Here is a 20,882-nt window from a genome sequence, read left to right on the forward strand (position 1 = left end):
AAATGATATCTATTAAATATTTTAAATAAATAAGTTAATACGTTTGAGAGTTTTGAACTTGAAATGTTTAAATATCTCTTTTTTATGTTATTTATATCTAAAAAATTTTTCAGACAGTTACAATTGCTTATAAATTAATTTTTAAATCACTGCTTAATAATATAATATAATAATAATAATTAATAGAAAATTCAGTTAAATTTTTTTTAAGTAATGAAGACAAATACTTATCTAAAAAAGAAAAAGAATTATATCAAGAAAGATACTTAAGAATTTATAAACAGATAAATTATTTTGTTATTATTGTAAAAAAGATTTAATATTTATAAAGATTATGATAATATTAAACAATATAAATATATATACTTCTTATATCTTTTACCTAATTCAAAGATTTTGTTAATAAAGTAGAAAATATTATTTTTTTGTTAATAGAAGTTATATTATATTTACATATTGTGAGTACATTCTGTCGTTTATTATTCTGTAATTTACTGTATGGAAAAAATGTAATTTTTTATACAAAGCTATGATGACGTAAATAAAGTAAATGATAATATGTGATTTTGTGCAATATATCATTTGAATTAAAATCAAATGTTTTTGCGATGATTTAAATTATATTTTAATAAATATGTTGCATGAATCACATTATTGTTCATTCTCCTTTACAAAAAACTAGTTTTATACAGATTTATTTCTTCACAAATGTTGAACATAAATTCTCAATTTACTATTTATACGATTTCTTTTCAATTACATACATGTTGTACAATTCCACCTTCTAGGCACCCATGATTGCTATGAACATTGTAGAACTTTCCCAAATGAGTTGAATTTCATAATTAATTAATATAAGTCTAGGCAATTAATGTGTTATTATGATACGTCCTGTAAGAGATAACCTATTTTTATTGATAAAGGTTAAAAAACCAATTTTTTTATATTGAACATTTTTAACAAAGAAGTTTAGAAGAACTAATATTGAGTATTAAAATATTAAATGTAAATATGCAAAGAAACAAAAAATATTGTTTATGGACTTTCAATTTAGTAATTTTTAATGTAGTTTATTAATTAAATGTATAAAGGATTAAGCGATACTGACTTATATAGCATTTAGTATATTTTAGCCTTCATGATAAACTGTTATTTGTAATAGTCTAATTTTTAAAAATGCTTACTTTCTACATCTTTATATGGTTTTCTTTAATTTTATTACATTCTACATATTTATATGTTGTATGATATATACTTTATTAATACATTTATAATGGCATTTAGGTCTCTTATAATATACAAAAATATTTTTGTATAGTATAGTAGCAATTTAATTAAAGCATTAAAAAAATTGATTAACATTCATTTGCTCGTTAATTCATATGAATGGCAATAATGATTTGAATGATACTACATTCCCTACCTACATTTTGCAATTTAGTGTGTAATGATTTGTATTCAATTACTTTATATTTTTATTTATGTTAGGATTATTATTATATTTTTACATTTTAAGTTACTGTTTAAATGTTTAACATTTGAGGCTGAAACATTGGCAGCTTGTTTCAATATTTGTAACTGACATTATTATTGTACGAGTTAAATATGTATCAAGGAAACAGGCTGATTTCAACATTATTTTCTAATAGTAAATATATGTTCATTTTTCCAATTATATTTCATACAAAACTTTACATGTTTGTGGGTTATTAAAATCCTACAATTGTTTATACATTCCATTTACCAGTCTCTTTGTAAACATAAAAATAGATTTATACATCTTATTTAATTGTATAATGTACATATCATGTGTCTGTGTATGTTGCAATGCACATTATTGTAGTGCAAAAGGTATTTCCCATATCACTTCTTGTTTAGTTACTATATCAAATCTCAAAATACAACATTTTGTGTTTGCAAATAATCAAATCTACGTATATGTATAATGATTATATTTTGATTGATTTACATGTAAAGGCAGAATTTTTTGTGTTTGCAATGATAAAATATATGTATATATTCATAAAATTTTTTTCAAATCCATATATGTCATATTGAGTTTTCCTATACAGATCGCACAATTTTTTCTGTAAATGTGCACTAAAGTTTATGTTTTTGCTTGATCTTATGTTATCTTACCTTAAATCTTAAGCAATGAGGACTAAGAAATTCATTTATAATACAATTCCACTTGGTGTACGGACAATTTGAAAACATATGATGTACAGTAGATAAAAAGTATACTACAAATAAAACGAATTCCTTAAAATTATATACATATGATGTGTACAGCTTAAAATAGATGTCATAGTAAACAATCTGTAAAAAATGGAGATGTAAAATAAAATAATTGGTCCGTGTTTTTCTTTAAAAGAGGATGAATATATGAAATTTGCATATTTGCATTTTTGTGTTAAAAGACTTGCAATTGAATTAAAACTTCAACATACAAAAGAGTTACGTGACAATTAAGTTTTGATCTTTGTAAGACATTTCATCCTTGTAAGATCTGTTTCTTATTTACAACATAATTAAATTACTTATTTGTTAGAATTTGTGAATGGAAATATAGAATGGAGTATATGTACAATAATGTGATTCCTATTAAACCGAATACTTAGGACCACATTTTTTTATTGGTGTTAATCTGAGGCCTTTAGCCAACATTTGAGCTTCAAGGTCACGATCTTCATCTTGATACCTAAAAGAAAAGTATGCTTCCATTAACTAAATACAATAGTCAGGATTGAAATATGCAATGATAACGTCTTTATTTCGTGCAAATGGAACATAGTAATAATTAATATAAAGCAACCAAATATGTTAAAATATTTTTGTACGTCAATGGGTTTATTATGTGTTATCAAATATTTCTTTAAAAATGTATGGAATGAAATTAACGGAAATTTTTTATGAAAATATATAATATACTTCCATTCTTATACAAAAATCTATTTAATTAACAATTATTGCTTAAAAACTTTGCCTGTAAGGTCTTTTAACAGTGATATGTGTTTAGGAAATAATTACCATAAACACATATAGTAACATATTTTATTTTTATCAAAGTATCCATCAAAGAATACTTTAAAACCTAACAACAATTACATTTCTATAATTTTAACAATGCTATATTTTTAACCCTGTACATGATCAAATATAATTTTAAATACAATTAAAATATTTTCATTCTCTCAACAGCACTACAATACAGTCAAATATACAAATACATCACTTTATTACGATGCAAAAAAATACTTATAGTAAAAAAAAAACAAAAAAAATGTGTATATGAACAACATGCGTAACTGAATTACAATAAAAATTTAAAAATTGTAAAAGAAGAATGTAAAAAATAACACTCCTAATTTGCTCTTCTGCATGCAATGTAAAATTACAAGTGAATGGAAAAAACTGTATACTGTGATCACTAGTTAATATAGTAGTCTTTATAAAATAAATATATAATACTCTATAGAAAAAAATGATATAACAAAATACACTGAGCTATAATGTGAACGATTTATAGCTTTTATATGTAATCGTACGATACGATTATGTATAAAATTAATGGAATAGAAATGCTGTAAAGGAGCTTAAGAACTTTTTAATATTTGTAATATATAAATGAAAATAGAGAAATTTAAATATCATTTATGAAATTAAGAAAATTTAGAAAAGTATGAAGAGTTGAAAAGCGTTAGCGGTTCATTGTAAAAGTTAATGAACAATTCTATTAAGTTAGTCAAAAACACATACATGATTAAAATGACTACTAAAGTGAGCACAGAAGATGTATCACTCAAATCAGGAGAAAAGAAATTAGATACGTGCGAAAAACAGGCAACGGTATGTGTAGGAAAGGAAGTTAATGTTTGGCATGTAGATTTACACCACCTTTGACGCTCCTCTTCTAAAAGAGCAATGAGCGAGTCCCGCTTTGCAACTATTTCCAACATTTCTGTTAAAATCTCTCCTTCTTTTTTCACATCAGCGCTGGTCTTTTTATCATCTGTAAAATGTTAATATATCCTAATCCTCCTAATATCCTTTTATAAATGTATTATAAAATATAACTTATTACTATTATATCATTAAACCATTAATAAAAATTGAAACATTGTAAGAAAACACTAACCATCATCAGCTAAGCGTTCACGCAATTCCTGTTGCAATCTTTCATGACGATCTTCAAGTTGAACCTCTTGAGCTCGTACCAAAAGCTCCTTTTCGTATCTGCGTAATTCCGTGCGTTCTTTCATAAGATCGAACCACTCTCTGAGTAAATCCGCTTCTTCTCGATCAGAACATTCTAAATATTATAAGTACTTTTTATTTTGAGCGTCTACAATGAAATTTGTTGTAGCGATAGATTCTTACCGCCTTCACCACGAAGAGCTTTTTCAACGCTAACACCTCTGCTTTCCAATTCTCTTTGTTTAACTTCTGTTTCTTCTAGCTTTCTCTGTATCTCTTGAGCCATACGCAACCTTTGGAACATTTATAAGAGAATTATAAATGATTGAATTACTATAAGAGTATAAAATAACTTTGTTACATACCTCTTTAATTGTGCTTGTCTAGCTATTCGTTTTGTAGTTTTTGTTTTGCGTGAAATACTATTGCAAGAACCTTCTGTTACTGTAGCCTTGTGCATGCATGATGCTGACATTGCTGTTGTTTTTGTATCATCATCTGATAAACTATCATCTGTTAAATAAACAATGAATATAAAATATAAGAAATAAAGTTTTCTTATGTTCACATAGTTGTGGTACTCAATGTCTTATTCATACCTGAAACTTGTGTAGTAGGAATGGTGTAAGTAAGGGGTGGTGATGGAATTGGCGGCGGGTTTTCATTTAGGAAATTTCTTGTGAGCATACCCTCGCACACACTTTTTGGTCTAGTGTTAGTCTTTGGCGACAAGACTTTATCAAGCTGAAAAAAGATATACTATAACATTGGTTTCTTGTTATTGCTTTGATAAATATAAAAAGAATTACTTTAATTCTAGTAATTAATGTAAACAATTTTAATATTGAAAATAAAAATTACAATAAACTTCACTATTGGAGTACATTGAACAAGCTTTCAAAATTTCATGATATGAAAATGCAGTTACAAAATACAAATATAGATATCTGCACACTACATAATTTAGCAACTTAATTTGACAAATTAATTAATAAAGAAATAGTCTACTCTGTACATAGTAGGAATATAGTAAAGAATATAGTAACTGTTAAATAAACTACCCAGCCACCTGTTTTTCAATAGCATTTTCTTAATATCTATATGTTAGATACAACTTGATTAAAGCACACTGAAAAAGAAAAACGAACATACTGAAATGGCAATTTATGTGTGTGATAAAAGTTACCATGCTTATTTATAGGGCAGATTATTACTACGAGGATTCAACAACAATACAATATAAAACAATTCCATGTAGCTTATGCCAATCAATATGTTACCCCTTCAAAGCAGACGAGAAAATGCGGCAAACGAAAATAAAATCATAGTACCTGCACGATATACAATAGCGAATACAAATAGTGGCATAAGAAAGCTAATACTGGAAAAATTAGTATCAATGACTTATGAGTTGCTTACATCTGACCCTTCCGAATACGATTTATATAACTGAAACATTTCAGAATCCAATTAGTTAAGAGATACTGGAGAATACGTACACGCTATACAATAGAAGGAATGTAGAGAGACTAGCACGAAGGAGAAATAGGATATACGTACTTTGCCTTTTGTTTTTGACGTCAGACGGAACATAGATAATTTGTCTTTTTGATTGGACGGCGAAGGAGAAGATTCTTTCTTGAAGAAGAAATCTGACACTGCTTGGATGATACTCTTTCTTCTTTCTGGATCTTTCGTCTTCTGCTTCTTATCTCTTTTTACGACGGCAACAGAATTATTTGTCTTTGGAAAATCAGTATGTAACAGTTCATCCATTGATTTTGCATTGGCAGCAGATAAGTCAGTAAAATTTATTGCCTCTGCTACAGCCTTCATATTGTCTGTACTCTTGCTCGTTTGCAATTTTAATCCAGTCTTGTTTGCTCCAGAACTGTAGAGTCTCATGCGAGGTTCATGTATTTCTTCTTTAGTTTTTTTCTCTTCCATGGAAAGTTGTCTTCGTGTGACTTTCATTCTCAGCTCTTTAATTTTATCTTCTGGACTGAGACCTAGATCTTCGTCACTCTTTAATCTAGCTCTTTCCCTTGCATCTTGCCTTGCCTTCTCTGCTGTCCTCTTTGCTTCTTCGTGTTTCAATCTTGGAGGTGCGACCGGAGTTCTAAAGTTTTCTTTCTCATTAGCTATTTTAGTTAATGTGGTATTTTCAGAGGATTGAATATCATTCTTATTAATTTCTTTACTTGTAGTTTTCCCTATCTCTGATTTCCAAGGCAATTGCTGTGACTCATAAGATGTTTCACTTTTTACAGACTTTTTGGTTTCAACAGAAGTAGTATGCGAGGGACTATTTTCAGGTGTTACTATAGATGTAGGCACGAATTTATTAATCAGTGAAACATTAGGAATGGATGGTCTTATTGGCGATAAAGTTGGAGTTGAATTAAACGACGAAGCTCTAGCAGCTCTTCTTGCTTTTTTTTCTGCAGACTTTTGCTTATGAGCTTCCACTTTATCCATTAGTAAATCTTGTATTACATTCTTTTGCTTGGATCTTTCTCTGGTAATTTCTTCCAATTTCCTAGAGGTAGCTGGTGAATTAAAGCTGTTATTTATCGTTATTTCTTGATTCTTGATTTCTTCTGCTATCATCTCAGCGGCACGAGATTGCAGAGAGCTTTTGGAGTTCTTTCTCTTCGATTTTCTGACATCTATAGAGTCTTTGGCGTTGCTAAATTCTGCGATTCTAGATTGTAGACGTTTCACATATTCCAGATAGTCAGGATTGCTTGAATCAGCTGTTACTTTCGTTTCTTCTCCTTGTTCAGGTTCCTTTTGAGTTTGACTCGGAACTATTGAAACTTGTGGATTCACGGGACTAGCAAGAATAGTGACTACTTCACTAGTAGTGGTATCTTCAGCTGGTTCAATGATAAGCAAACTATCTTCCTCCATTGATTGGAACAATTCTTTATTTATTGCTTCCGCGATAGATTGATCTTCTTGAACAGAATTTGATTTTGTTCCTACGTTTGATTTAGTATTATTCTCGGATTTATTTATAGCACCGTTTAGCTTATTCATAACATCATCCATGGTAACTGGATTTATTTCTATCACATTTCTGTCGTTATAAGCTTCTTCCTCTGAGCACGAGTCATTCTCTACTTCTAATTTTGCGATAGGAGCGTCGGTAATTAATTTATCTCGCGAACTTGTAAGCGTTGGTGAGCTCTTAATGTTTACGAATTCTATATATCCTCTATTCTTGAGCATAACAGTATTAGAAGCATCTTGCAAACTATCATCAAGGAGTGATTCGTTATCTGTGTCCATAAAATCTATATTTTCACCGTTAGCTAAAAGTTTCGAGGTATTATTAATAGGAACATCTATCTGTTTGTCAAGCTTCGAAAAATCCAAGTCCATATCTGTTAAATCTTCTTGTTTAGCTATCGTAATTGGAGTATGACCTGCTTTCGAAGCATCTGATAATGTAGGTTTCCGCCTTGTGGTTATAAATTCTGGATTAATATTGAACTCGACATCTCGTAGATCATCTGAGACAATGACCTCACCATCACGAGCCCATTCTGAAAATTCTGTTTCCGTAAGGGCAGCTGTGGTGATGTCATTCTCTTCAGAATCATCATGTTTATTGGAAATTGCAGAAGTTATCGATGTAGGAGTACTGCAATTGCTAATGCTCTTTTTGCCATCATCCTGCAGTTCTAACTGCTCAATCTCATTCTTTACTATCTCTAGCTCCATTGAAGTTTTATTCATGGAAGATATTGGAGCAGAAACTGCAGTATTCATCTTAGTATTCAACTCTTTGTCGAGTAAAAATGAACACTCTATGGAATCTGGTTCGAATGACTGACCATCATCAAAGTCTTTACATTTGTTAGCTTCCTCGTCCAGCAACAGATCTCCATCTGTACTGTGAATTTGTAAACGAGGCGGAGACAAATTTACAGCAGGTGATTTATCCTGTGGTTCATCTTCCGCTTCACCATCGCCGGAAGATAAAGAATCGCTGTCTATATCTGAATCTCCAGTACTAGCAGTCTCTTTCGTTTTTTCCTTGTTTTTACTCCAATCGACTTGGGGTACTATGATAGAGGTCTCATGCAAGGGACTTCGTGGTCGGAAACCATTATTTTCATCTGTGGTCACAGTAAAATTGCTCTCTGTATTTTGAGAGTTTCGCGCATTTTCTAATATTTGTGAGCTCTTAACTGTATGCAATTGACTAGATGCCACTTGTTCTTTCATAACTTCTTTGTTCTCTATGTCCTTGGATTCACCACAGACAATATTAGGTGAAGTTTTTGATTTTAATATACTAGATTCTTTTACCAAATCTGGTAAGTGGGTTTTCGATATCTCAGGCAAAATTGTTGCTTTATAAATAGGAGTATCGTTGTTTAATAAGTTCTGTGGGGAACGATTGGCATTGTATGGTTTTATCGGAGATGAAGAGAATATAGCTGTAGGTGATATAGGAGAAAGTTGAGTATTATTCGAGCGTAATTTGCTCGTTCCCTGTAAGAATGCTTGCATCGTTGGACTTGGTTCTGGAGCGGGATTTAAGAGTTTTTGGTGTTGAGAAATAGCGTCTGTGAAATTTCTTAACTGAGTATCCACATTCGAAGCTGATCCTGACTTCATGACAGAACTACCAAAGGCTGTACCACCGAGTAAATACTTCTTTTTTAACTCCAAAGATAATTTAGATGCAATACCTTCGGTAGAATGAGTGCGGTTCAATAAATAATCTCCTTTGCGTGGATTTATTAATGGAGCTACATTCGTATTATTGAATCCTAATAAATTCAGCTTACTCTCTTTCTCAAGATGAGAAGGATTTATATTATGATCCGTTTTTAATTGTGACTTCGCGACTTCTAAATCTTTATCTTGCTTGATATTCCCATTAATTGATGAAATAACTTTGCTTTTTACTTGAACTTTCTTAGGCTCGACATAATTTCCTCTGGTTTTGCGGACATACGAATCGTTGATCGTAATTTCTGGAATCTCATGCTGTGTGGGAGTTGCACCATCGTGTTCAAATTCAGAGTCCGTCGATATTTCTGTAGCTGAATTTTCTTCGCTCTCTTCTGATGTACCTTCATTGGAGGCAACCTGTGAGATTACACATAGATTAATAGACGAATAGAAATATTATGAACGTTAAATGTTATCAAGAAGAAAAAAAATTTGTTTAGTGTATTAGTGAAACAATTAGTGGCAAGGAACATGATGCATTTGGTCAAAAGAGTGTTTTGTAGTATTAATAATATTAAGCTTGTTAATTATTTTCATTACTAGAGTCCAATAAGAAATACTCTGGCGTTTTACAAATGTATATAAAAATATATGATGTTCCTATGATATTAGTTACTAATACTCGCCCAATGTTTATTGTGAAACTGATCATGATAACCATATGAATTTGTCTAAAATGAGACAGTGAGATTTTTAATAAAGTATTGGCTGGTGGTAATTTCAAAATTAATACAAATTGGTAAGAGAGTTACATTGCCAGTTTTAGCATGAACACTAAATCAAACACAAACAATTAATCAACTTGAGACACGGTTAATTTAAAATTAGTTCAATAGGTCACTCCATTCGTACATAAAGATGCTTTACCTTTTCTTCAACGGCTTTGGGTATTTTAATAAGATATACCATCAGCCAAGTATAAGTAATATCTTTTTTTCTTTACTTTATTAACATATCTCACACAATTTCCCTAAATGTAAATCATAAAATTGAAAAACATATTGAAAACATACAGTAATCGTGTTTGAAGATTTGTTCATCATATGCACTCATATATGTGGTTTAAATATTAATATATATGCTAAGACACTATACATTTATCTTTCTTTGTTCTATCATTTTTAGGAGGTATAGATTTCATAGATTCACGCTTGTCAGAGTTTATTAACGGAGGAGACTTTGTGTGTTGAGAATGTTTATGTTCATCGCTAGTATTTCCTAATGTACTTATTGTTTTACTTATTTCACTATTACGATTTGCTGTTTCAGACGAATGTTTTAACTTATTAGTCCCTATATTTATCGCATTATTATGTTTATTAGTATTAATATCTGATTCAACCAATCTCTCATTAATTGTAGTGGAACTTGATTTACAGGTAGAGTTACAGGTAGACTCTTCTAAAGAGGGTGGAACATTAGACTTTTGTTTTGAAGTTCTTCTTCTTATTGGAACATCAGGAGTAAATTGTGCATTGGATATGTCAAGCCTTATCGAAGAACTGAGTTCATGATGTCCATGTTTTCTATCTGGCCTTTTTGGAACTTCATCTATGAGATTTGGTAGAATTGTATTACTATTTGAATTCATATTCTTTACACGTTTTGGTACTTCAATGTTTTGTTCAACAATCTTTACTTTAGTAACTTGCTCGTGTTCCACAGGTAAGGCCGTTAATTCAAAAGAAGATTTGGAACTTTTATATAACGTATCATTTCTATTAGTAATTTCTTTCCTCCTATTTAGAGTATTATCGCTTCTATGTACAATATCGTACTTATTATTGTTAATATTATTAAATTGCGTCGTCGATACTATCTGTTTTACATCAGGCTTCGTATTACTAGCAGAATGAGTTGCGTCATCTATTTTCTGTTCGTGTAATTTGGTTCCTAAGATATCATAATTTAAATATGGAATCGACATTATTTCTTGTACATTTTCGGGTCCAAACTGCTTATTTGTCTCTTTTTCATAGAATTCGGTTACGAAAATATTGTTGACTTGTGGAGTTATTTGTTCTGTACGAAGATCAGTTGTTACTTCTTTTCTTCTTTCATCCAATTTAGACACTAACGTGTTACCGTTGGATTTTAATATAGCTTGTTCTGTATTTGTTTCCTGTATTTTGTGAGAACTAGTTGCCACACATTCATCTGATGTGTTATTTAAAATATCGCTTATTAGTGGTGAGGTCAATATGTTTTCTTCTGCATTGATCGCATTATTAGAGGGATTAATTATTACATTTTCATATGATTTAGCATTTAAGATGTTATTGACTTGTTGTGAAGGCAAAGGTGTTTGTTCTGAATTGATTTCATTCGCAGGTTGATCAATGATGACAATCTGCTTTTCTTTATGCACTTCAGTTTGTACAATGTTATTTAAAGTTATATTTTTTCCATTAGAAGACAGCTCACGTTCTTTCGCTACCTCTACATTATTTGTTACGTTTGATTGTTCATTTGCGTTCTCTAAATGCAATGTTGTAGATAAAGTATCCAAATGCAATTTAGATTCAGTATCTTCAGTGTCAATCGAAAATATTTCCTCGTTTTGTCGCTCTATCTCCTCAAATTCCTTAACAATAGCGTCAACATCAATTTCATTTAATTCATCATTATTTATATTGCTATTATTTTTTGGACTTTCGGGTCTTCTATAGTTTAATTCTTCAGAAGATTCTTGCTTTGTTTTTTGGAAATATTTCATTATATCTTTCGTTTCAACTTTCGCAGATAGCTTCGGTTTAATATCTAATTCGACAACTTTAATATCAGGCGATTTTTCGTTTTGAATACGTGTATTTTGATCTTTTATTTTTTGTTTTCTTACGTCCGTGAAATATTTGTTAATTTTTCTTCGGGCATTTTCAGTGGATAATGGCCGAAGTTCACCCACTGACATTTTATTCCTCGCTTTCCTTTGTCTCAAATCACATTTTAATTTATCGAATGAACTATTTCCGTCAGATTGAACCGCTTGATTGTTAGTTTTATTGGGCACTGTTAATTTAGCACTTTCAACAGATGTTTCTTCTAACGACTTTTCATTCGTCGGAGATGGTGAAGTAATAGTCACGATAGGAATTCCATTAGGATTCTTTATGGATAATTTTAATTTATTATCTTTTGGAATATCGTCTGTCGATTTTATGTAGTTTTGTGTACTCTCTGAATCGCAAGTTTCTGTATCTTCTGCGGTCATTTTGTCCTGACTATCGGACATTAATAATTCATCATACAATGTTTCAGTCGATTTGTACATTTCATACGAGGAGGATGGCGACGAATCTCTACTACGGTTTGGAGAAGAAGTTATTAGATCCGGTAGTCTTTCCTTGAGGCTTAAAACTTCTTCGGTGTTAGGCTGGATTGTATTACTGTAATTAGTCTGACTAAATGGAATAGCATCTGGAAGCATAATTCCTGCAAACACTGTTTGCAGTTTTATGTTTGATGTACTAATTGCTTTTGATGTTTCGGGTGTAATATCCAGGTCAGGCATTTCTGTATTACTTATTTCACTATGACTAGAAACTATTGTTTGGGTTAATTTGCTATTAATACTTCCTATTTCGTCCAAATTTTCATTAACAGAAATTACTTCATTATTTAATTTATTACTATCAATATCAGTAAGCTTAGAAATAACTTTATCACTTTCATTTGATGATTCACCTTGGACTGCTTGACCGTTATCTAAATTCAAAACACAACTTTCATCTACTAAACTTTCATATTCTGAAATACACTCATCCACATTATGTATATTGGAATTATTCTGTTCTATCGGATTAGAAACAATTACAGACGAATTTAAATTTACAGTATCATTTTCCCTATTATCTGTTACTAAATTACAAGAAGAATCAGGCAAATGAATTAAACTTCCAGATGCTTCGCTATGAGATGTGTTCTCTTCACTATCAAACTTTACATCGTTTGCTATTGATTGACCTGTGTTTTCTATTAACGTATTAATTGTCAGTGTCTTTTTATCAGGCGATTTTTCAATATCTTCTGTATTGATTATATCTTGATCAACTTCACTATTATTCACGTCTATCTCTTGGGGCGATATAAAATTATGAGTTTGTATAGGAAGTATAAGAGATTCTTGAGTTATATTATCTATAGAATCTTGAGAAATTTTCACCTCCGTTTCCGAACCGGTGTCCGTATCGGAACTACGGGTAGGATTCTTCAGCCAAAACTCCTGTCTTCTAAGCTCTCGAGCGCGTATGTCGTCTTCATCCTCCGTAGCTGTTGTACTTTCATCGTCTGAATAAAAATACAAATCAAGAAAGATAGTTATTTTCATAGTAATAAAGAGCAATAAAGAAGTAATCTAACGAAGAATCAAAGCTGTACCTTCGTTCGTGTATTCATCGCTAGAATCTTCATATTCATTGCTGCCAGTATCAGACTGTCCCATTGCAGCATGTGGATGAGAGTATCGTAGTGTCCAATTTTTGGCAAGTTCAAGAGTTCCTTCGGTTGTTAAGGGCTGATCTATTGCTTCTTCGTATACTTCGTTATCGTCATCCGAATCGCTGGTGAAACATTAATAAACCGTTTGAAAATCTGTTATCATGTTTTTAAATTATACTTATCCGTAAAATATCTCACCTCATGTCTGAAATGTCATCGCTAGAACCCATTTCTGCAGTGGAAGCACCGAAATTTCTATCCGTCCATTCGTCTTCATCCATCTGACTTTGGGGTTCTTCGGCGTCTGATATTCCTGCTAAATTTTCAAATTCTATTCTCTCAGGTGTTTGTCCGCGATCAAGTAAATCAAGACCAACAACGCCTTCTAAAGGTATCTTTGCCTAAAAACAATGTACGTTATTTACATTCTTAATATAGAAAGAGAATCGTATACGATGAAGTTGAAGTTGAGATCATACCTTCTCCGGAGTCTTTAGATGTACTGGTGTGGCAGGTATGTTTTCCTTGTTCAACACTGCAACTCTCTTCTTATCTGCGCGAGCTTTTAATGCTCCTAAGAAACCGAAATGTTGTGTACAGTAGAATCGTCCTCCACTCTTGTCCCGATCAAACGTATGGTTTCCTATCATTGTAGAGTTATTATTGGTAAAAACTCTCTCCCCATTGATTTCCAAAAGAGATTAAGAATAAAAATTGAACCTATTCTCAAAGAGGTAGAACAATATTCGCAACGGAAACAGCCTCGATGGAAAAACTTCCCTTCGGCACTAAGTCTCTCCATTAAATAAACTCTCTTATTGCAAAAATGACACGTCTCCGAACCTCCTTGCGCGGGTAACGCTATTGTGGGCTTGGCATTCTGCAAGAAAAGTACGAGGAAACAAAGTAGTAATTATTAACTTCAAATGTTTAGTACAAAAGAATCTTAGTCAGCGCTTTTCAATCGTATTATAACGTTTTTAACAATGCATAATTGCATATTAGGTGTTACAATTAGACGATACACGTATCAACATAAATTCCATTAGGATTACAAATATTTTAATTCGGTTAGATCAGTTAATTAACTTAGGAAGAAAAATCTCAAATGTAAAATAATGTTTTAGTGTTATGCACTACACATATGTATCATATGAAAATATATTCCGTATATCCTGTAAGAAACAATAAATTTACAGATACATGGGTACATATGACGATTCTATTCTCTTGGGAGCAATTATATGAAAAATATAAAGTACAATAGACGTCACAAAGACTCCGGATATCCTGCTGACTATATCCTCCAGTACTGAGATTTTGGAATATCGTATTTACCGATTTGTACACCCTGGGCTCCGCGTCTTGACTTTTATTCGAAAACTGTTCGGCCATAGCCGAAACTTTATTGTACCCGAGGACATTACCCTCTTTGATCTTCCTGTCAATATTCTTCAGGGTATTGTCAATATCAGCGTACTTACTATCTGTCTCCTTTTGATCCCGTCCCTTCTTCTCCATCTTGATTTGTCGAGCTAAAAACTGAATGAAGCATATACACATCTGAAAAACATTGATTATCGAGTACTGTTTAATCACTCGCATGCCAACCTGTTCTCGACTCCACTTCGGCACTCGTTCTACTTTGTCGTGTCGGACAGTGCGGCCCATTTTATTCTCCTCGATTTTCTTCTCGATTTCCTTCACGTTCCAATCGGTCTTCTCGATTTTACCTTTATAGATATATAAAATATCGTAAGAAATTTTAATTCAGTATAAAAAAAAGGAAAATCTTATATAACGAGATAATAAGAGAAATATAAGGTGATACAAACCAATGGCACGTAGAAGATCTCTGGGCTTCTTTTCAGCTGGAGTAGATCCCTTCAATTTGTCCTCGATGCTCTTTATTCGGCCAGAGAACTCCTCGTCTATGCTGTTTCTATGATGACCAGCGTGGATCTTGGGTTCTCTATCCTAAAAAACAGAATGTCATGAAATAAATTTCAATGTGCGAACGATGAAGTAGACGACCACAAAATAAGACTCGTGAAAGAACCCTCTTTAATCACAATACAAGTATAAAAAGAAAACTAAAAAAAAAAAAAAAATATTTGAAACTGAAAAATTTATTAATATACATATGTATGTGAAAAATAAATTAGCGTGTCATAATTTATTTCCTTTGCACTGTGTAATGTTAGTGTTACAGTTCCTTAAAGATATATAAGCACTCGCAACCGATGTTATAAACGTCCCTTCTATTTGAAAATAGTTAGTAGTGTAATTTAGAGCCTTTACATCCTCCAATATTATCGATGCATAAATATCATGCACACCATTTAGAATCATGTATTGCTATTACATAGTTAGTTTATGCACGTTTATAGCTATAATTTTTCGCCTTTGCAACGAAAAAGTTATCGAATAATTAGTATGTGATCGTTCTCCTTTAAACGTTATTTGCATACGTTTGCACATGTTAAATGTTTATTATTATCAATGCCATTATTGAAGAAATATATAAAAATAATATTTTTTTTTAGGACTTGTTTAATCGTTTGTTAAAATCCAAAAAAAGAAGTGATAAAAAAAATATAAAACAATATGCACTCCCAAAATCATTCACTTTCCAGCTTACTGGATATAATATTTTCTGCTCTAGATATTTCACTCTATCCTTGAAATCCGGCGCAGTTTGACGGTATAAGAATATCGAATAATCTTCGAACGGCTCGTCTTTCTCGCGTTTTGCGTTCGCTTGCAGCATCTGCATACTTTTGTAGAATTGCTGCGTCGCCATGTTTCGCAAATATTGTCGCCTTCTCATACGTTCGGCGCGATTTTTCTCTATATCTGCGAGTCTCTTCTGCCTTTCCTCCTTTACATCCACCGTAAAATCGTACAGTGACATTAATTTAACATATCCATATAGTTACAATGATTGTTTTCTTTATAATCAGCTTAATTTTCATTTGTGAATCATTCACACAATTTGCACAGCTTATGTTACGTGGTTTTCATCTATTAAGTTCGCAACGATCACAATGGTTGAATGCGATACAAAAGAGGATAAAAGAGATCGAGGGTTCTTTAACTCGAGTTTAGCGTTGCTAACATTATTTGTTCTCTAAGAAAAAATAAAAAAAAAAAAAAAAAAAAAAAAAAAAAAAAAAAAAAAAAAAAAAAAAAAAAAAAAAAAAAAAAAAAAAAAAAAAAAAAAAAAAAAAAAAAAAAAAAAAAAAAAAAAAAAAAAAAAAAAAAAAAAAAAAAAAAAAAAAAAAAAAAAAAAAAAAAAAAAAAAAAAAAAAAAAAAAAAAAAAAAAAAAAAAAAAAAAAAAAAAAAAAAAAAAAAAAAAAAAAAAAAAAAAAAAAAAAAAAAAAAAAAAAAAAAAAAAAAAAAAAAAAAAAAAAAAAAAAAAAAAAAAAAAAAAAAAAAAAAAAAAAAAAAAAAAAAAAAAAAAAAAAAAAAAAAAAAAAAAAAAAAAAAAAAAAAAAAAAAAAAAAAAAAAAAAAAAAAAAAAAAAAAAAAAAAAAAAAAAAAAAAAAAAAAAAAAAAAAAAAAAAAAAAAAAAAAAAAAAAAAAAAAAAAAAAAAAAAAAAAAAAAAAAAACGAAGATACAGGAATGTCAATGGTTGTTTCTATTTCTCGAGATCTAGATTATTGTATTATTCTCTAATTCTACGGGGCACTAGCCGTGACTATTAGCAAATAATTCTATGTAATCTATTTGTTGTAAACAAACGTTTAGTAAAATAGGACAAATACAAAAGCTGACGTAGCAAATATATTATATAATATATATAACATAAACATAAATATCATAGAAAATGTTTACAACATAACCGAGAGTTTTTGTAATGTCCCACTGATACTTTGGTTGACTATACGAAGCGATTAGAATGTAACGACTTCCTTCCGCACCATGGTAATGGTAACTCCAATAATTAAGAGGATTAACAACGATATGATTATCCCACGATACATAAGTGCTTGAATCTTCTGCCACCGTGACTATAGGATATAAGCATTGTAAGTTTTGTGGGTATGAATGTTAGTGTTCGATTTGTAACTCCTTATGGAATATGTTTATGTAATAAGTATAACTTAAATGAAATTAAAGAAACCATTCCATAAAGTGTTAAGTACGTGATCCAATCCTTTGCGATTAATTCTTTTAACGTTTCTTTCAAATATAATATTTCAATATTCTCGGAATTCTCAAGTTACGAATGCAAAGGATCGATTTAGATATTAAAATAAAAAAAAAAAGAATGCTTTTTTTAAACCTTGGATGATCTGCTAACTAGAAGCTTTCAAAAACATACGATTAAAAATTTAAATAAAGAAAAATATTCTGTACTTTTTAAAGATGTTACATGTCGACAGATGATACTATACGATTTGGTAAAATAGAAAAGAAAACTTACCACTGTCGCGCCCATCTTCTCCGTGCTTCGTCTCTTTCGAGAACGTCGACTAATCGTGTCTCCCTTCTTATCCGCGGGGTTTAAATTTTCGTTATGTCGCGATCGTGAGTGTCTCGTTCTTGTCGCACTATCTTGTCTGACGATACGGTCAATTAACTGAACTTTTTGGTCAGGTGTTAATTGGCTCAATTGTTTACTATGTGCAGGCCTTTCTTCGTTTTCAGGTTCCTTTATAAAAGACGATCAAATGCAATCGTTATACAATTATACGAAAAGAAAGTCAACAGAATCGCTACTGTGACGAAGATTAGACTAATTTATGGAAAACGATTTATGGCTTATGGTAATTTCTCGTTAACTTTACTATTATCCGAACGACAACACTCGTGATCCCTATTGAAATGACTTGGTGGTACGAATATTTTCTTCAATGATGATGCAACTATATTCTTTTGAAGTTTATTTCTTATCCAGCTTATCGTAAATCTGTCATCCACTTCTGTAACGTTTTCACTTAACGATATTTTGTTATTATTGTGGTCTAATGATTCGACGGCGGTTTGTTGTGAAAATGTCGTAGGATTGGGATATGACAATGACTCTGCTCTTCGATCGTAAACGACGAATGACTGACTATGATTTCTACGGGACGTAGGATCGGTTTTTCGTGGACAAGGATGGATCTTGCTTGTTAAAAGGTGTTGAGACGACTGTAAACATGCGGTCCGTGATATCGGACATGATACTGAATACTATAAAGTACGGAAACCAGTTAAAAATCTTCTGACTTCGTTCTACGTCGTACGAATTTACTTACTAATTTTGGATGTTTAATGTACGGGATTTCACCGCGGAAAACTTCGTATATCTGTGTGAGATAAGAAAATATGGCGAGTTTATCGGGGACGTCGCATTGAGCCATTTCCTCTCCTGTCATTATCTAGAAAAATTCACAATTAGAATATCGAGTTGTTTCTCCTTTTGTTTTGTACATCAGTAAGTTAAATCGAAATATAGCTTACCGGAGGTATGCTCAGTTCTTTTTCTAAGATATCAAAGGCCAGCTGATTGTTCGTAACCGTATCATCCGGATTCAAATTATGGAAGTCTATTAGATTCGGTCGATATCTATGAATTATTGCACAAATAGCCAGACCATTCTTAAACGAGGCACCCATATCTTTTATTTGGACCGAGTCGTACAGGGCAACTTGTTTTTGCAACCAGCGAAGCAGCGTGTCTGGATGCACTTGCGAATCTCCACGTAAATCTATATATCACGATCGACAACATTAAGCTTTATAATATTTATAACATAACATTAAGCTTTATAATACTCTGATGTAACTACGATCAAAGTATATTCGCAATTCTACCTCGGCGACGTCGTTTCTTAGGAATATCGATGTCAGACTGTACAGGAGGTTGCTTGATGCTGTCAGGATCATCTGTGTCGACTAAACCTCGCACTTGTATTGGCGTTACAGAGGATACGTTCAAATTGGGGTATCTTAAAACGAATGAAAATTTGTTACGAGTAAATAAATAGCAAATAAAACTATATCAGGCAGATCATTTTATTTTATAGCAATAATAATATAGATATCATACCTGGTATGAGGGTCCAGAGTATATGCAGCGTAATCCCTGTTCAAATTTTCAGGCGTGGTCTGCCCGAGTAGCCTGTAAATAGATTCACGTTCTGCAATTACTTCTAACGGCGATACATTTGCACCCCAGCTTTTGATTGCCCAGCAAGCATCCAAGGAGCTTAAAAATCCTCTCGCACAACCGGATCCCGTTGGCCAGAATGGCTATAAAGATTATACCATATAAATTACACCATATGTGTATACCTATACGTATATACACGATAATACACCGATAACAAAGAAGACTTAGAATAACAAAGAAGATTATTAATATCATCAAGTACAGCAGTATTGTAGGACAGCTGATAAAATTAATTGAAAAATGCCACTTTGATAAATCGTGGGAATTAAAGCGTAGGATGATAGAGACGTCAGGTGATATACCTCGAGCAGACTATCGCCGACGAGGATCATAAGTAGTCTGTGACCCCTACGTTCCAAAATCCGGCTAGCATTCTCCGCCGCATACATAGACGTGAAATCGAACATAGCCACGTCTGGCTGACCGTAATGGTTCACTGCAAATTCCATACCGATCATCTGGTATTCCGTAGAGAATTCAGCAGCTTCACGGGCGTAAAGCATCAATGCTTCGCGATCCACGTTTTCCTTCGCGAGCAACTTCGCTGTATCTGGATAGTCCTGAAATATATTCCGATTAATTAACATCACGCTTATAATTAGCCAGAATCGTTATACAGCTGTAATAGCATATAGTATAGACGAGCGTAGAATTATTTTTATACAATGACGTACCTGCAGAATCACTCCCTTATCTATAAGGCTGTGCTTTTTGGCAGTCATAACGAAGTAGTGAGTATCATCTTTGTAATATACAATATTCTCGAGATCTATACCAGTCTCTTGGTACAGTTCTTTGAAAAATTTCTGATTGAAGATGAAGGCCACTCCGCTGATCTCCTCTACCCGTGCCTCTGCTTCAGTTCGTTTGTTTATGAAATTGGCCGTTATCGCTATAGCCAATTTACCCCGAAATTCTTTGCGCTTGAAACCCTCCAATGTATTTCTTTTGCCATCGGCGCCGATTAGCACGTCGAACTCGTATTGACAGACTGGATGATCAGCGGGGGTAGTTTTCGCTCTCCAACCTGTCTCTGAAAGAATTACAAACTTGTGTTAAAATCAAACTATAGGAATATTTTATGACCAACGGTTACACGAAAGATTCGTAGAATTTCTTGCAGCGCATAAACAAAGACTCGATGCTTCATCGATGAAATTAGAAAATGAGATTCTTCTCCAATGAGATTTCAAGTAGACAATAATTTGTTCTTTCCTATTGTATTTATTTTCAACTTTCCGTTACACGTGCTCTGTATGGTATACTTTCACCTCAGAATTTCTTCTTATCAACAGTTGTTGTCAAAAAAAAAAAAAAAAAAAAAAAAAAAA

At 31.8% G+C, this 20,882-nt stretch overlaps 1 protein-coding gene across 6 annotated transcripts in view; it reads right to left on the reverse strand.

Moving 5' to 3' along the window:
• Positions 1 to 678: 678 nt before the first annotated feature.
• Positions 679 to 20,882, reverse strand: part of LOC100744389 (F-actin-monooxygenase Mical) — a 30,289-nt gene continuing 10,085 nt past the window's right edge. The window contains exons 4-27 of one of the 6 annotated variants that reach the window (XM_012393277.3): positions 20,226 to 20,584; positions 19,854 to 20,111; positions 19,429 to 19,631; positions 19,194 to 19,327; positions 18,840 to 19,087; positions 18,635 to 18,757; positions 17,818 to 18,045; positions 16,028 to 16,267; positions 15,222 to 15,363; positions 14,998 to 15,119; positions 14,725 to 14,949; positions 14,107 to 14,266; positions 13,866 to 14,029; positions 13,585 to 13,787; positions 13,327 to 13,508; positions 13,112 to 13,236; positions 5,758 to 9,306; positions 5,617 to 5,646; positions 4,797 to 4,941; positions 4,563 to 4,710; positions 4,381 to 4,490; positions 4,139 to 4,312; positions 3,898 to 4,012; positions 679 to 2,701 (exon numbers count right to left, since the gene is read on the reverse strand). In XM_012393277.3, coding sequence (XP_012248700.2) covers positions 2,605 to 2,701; positions 3,898 to 4,012; positions 4,139 to 4,312; positions 4,381 to 4,490; positions 4,563 to 4,710; positions 4,797 to 4,941; positions 5,617 to 5,646; positions 5,758 to 9,306; positions 13,112 to 13,236; positions 13,327 to 13,508; positions 13,585 to 13,787; positions 13,866 to 14,029; positions 14,107 to 14,266; positions 14,725 to 14,949; positions 14,998 to 15,119; positions 15,222 to 15,363; positions 16,028 to 16,267; positions 17,818 to 18,045; positions 18,635 to 18,757; positions 18,840 to 19,087; positions 19,194 to 19,327; positions 19,429 to 19,631; positions 19,854 to 20,111; positions 20,226 to 20,584 — 7,484 coding nt within the window. In that variant the 3' untranslated portion in view covers positions 679 to 2,604. Of the gene's footprint in view, positions 2,702 to 3,373; positions 4,013 to 4,138; positions 4,313 to 4,380; positions 4,491 to 4,562; positions 4,711 to 4,796; positions 4,942 to 5,528; positions 5,647 to 5,757; positions 9,307 to 13,111; positions 13,237 to 13,326; positions 13,509 to 13,584; positions 13,788 to 13,865; positions 14,030 to 14,106; positions 14,267 to 14,724; positions 14,950 to 14,997; positions 15,120 to 15,221; positions 15,364 to 16,027; positions 16,268 to 17,817; positions 18,046 to 18,634; positions 18,758 to 18,839; positions 19,088 to 19,193; positions 19,328 to 19,428; positions 19,632 to 19,853; positions 20,112 to 20,225; positions 20,585 to 20,882 lie in introns of those variants that run through there. The other 5 variants (XM_012393275.3, XM_024372017.2, XM_024372018.2 and 2 more) reach the window with 5 other exon arrangements.

Source organism: Bombus impatiens, unplaced genomic scaffold, assembly GCF_000188095.3.
Source record: "Bombus impatiens unplaced genomic scaffold, BIMP_2.2 scf_2326, whole genome shotgun sequence".
In the NCBI taxonomy this organism is placed as follows: Eukaryota; Metazoa; Arthropoda; class Insecta; order Hymenoptera; family Apidae; genus Bombus; species Bombus impatiens.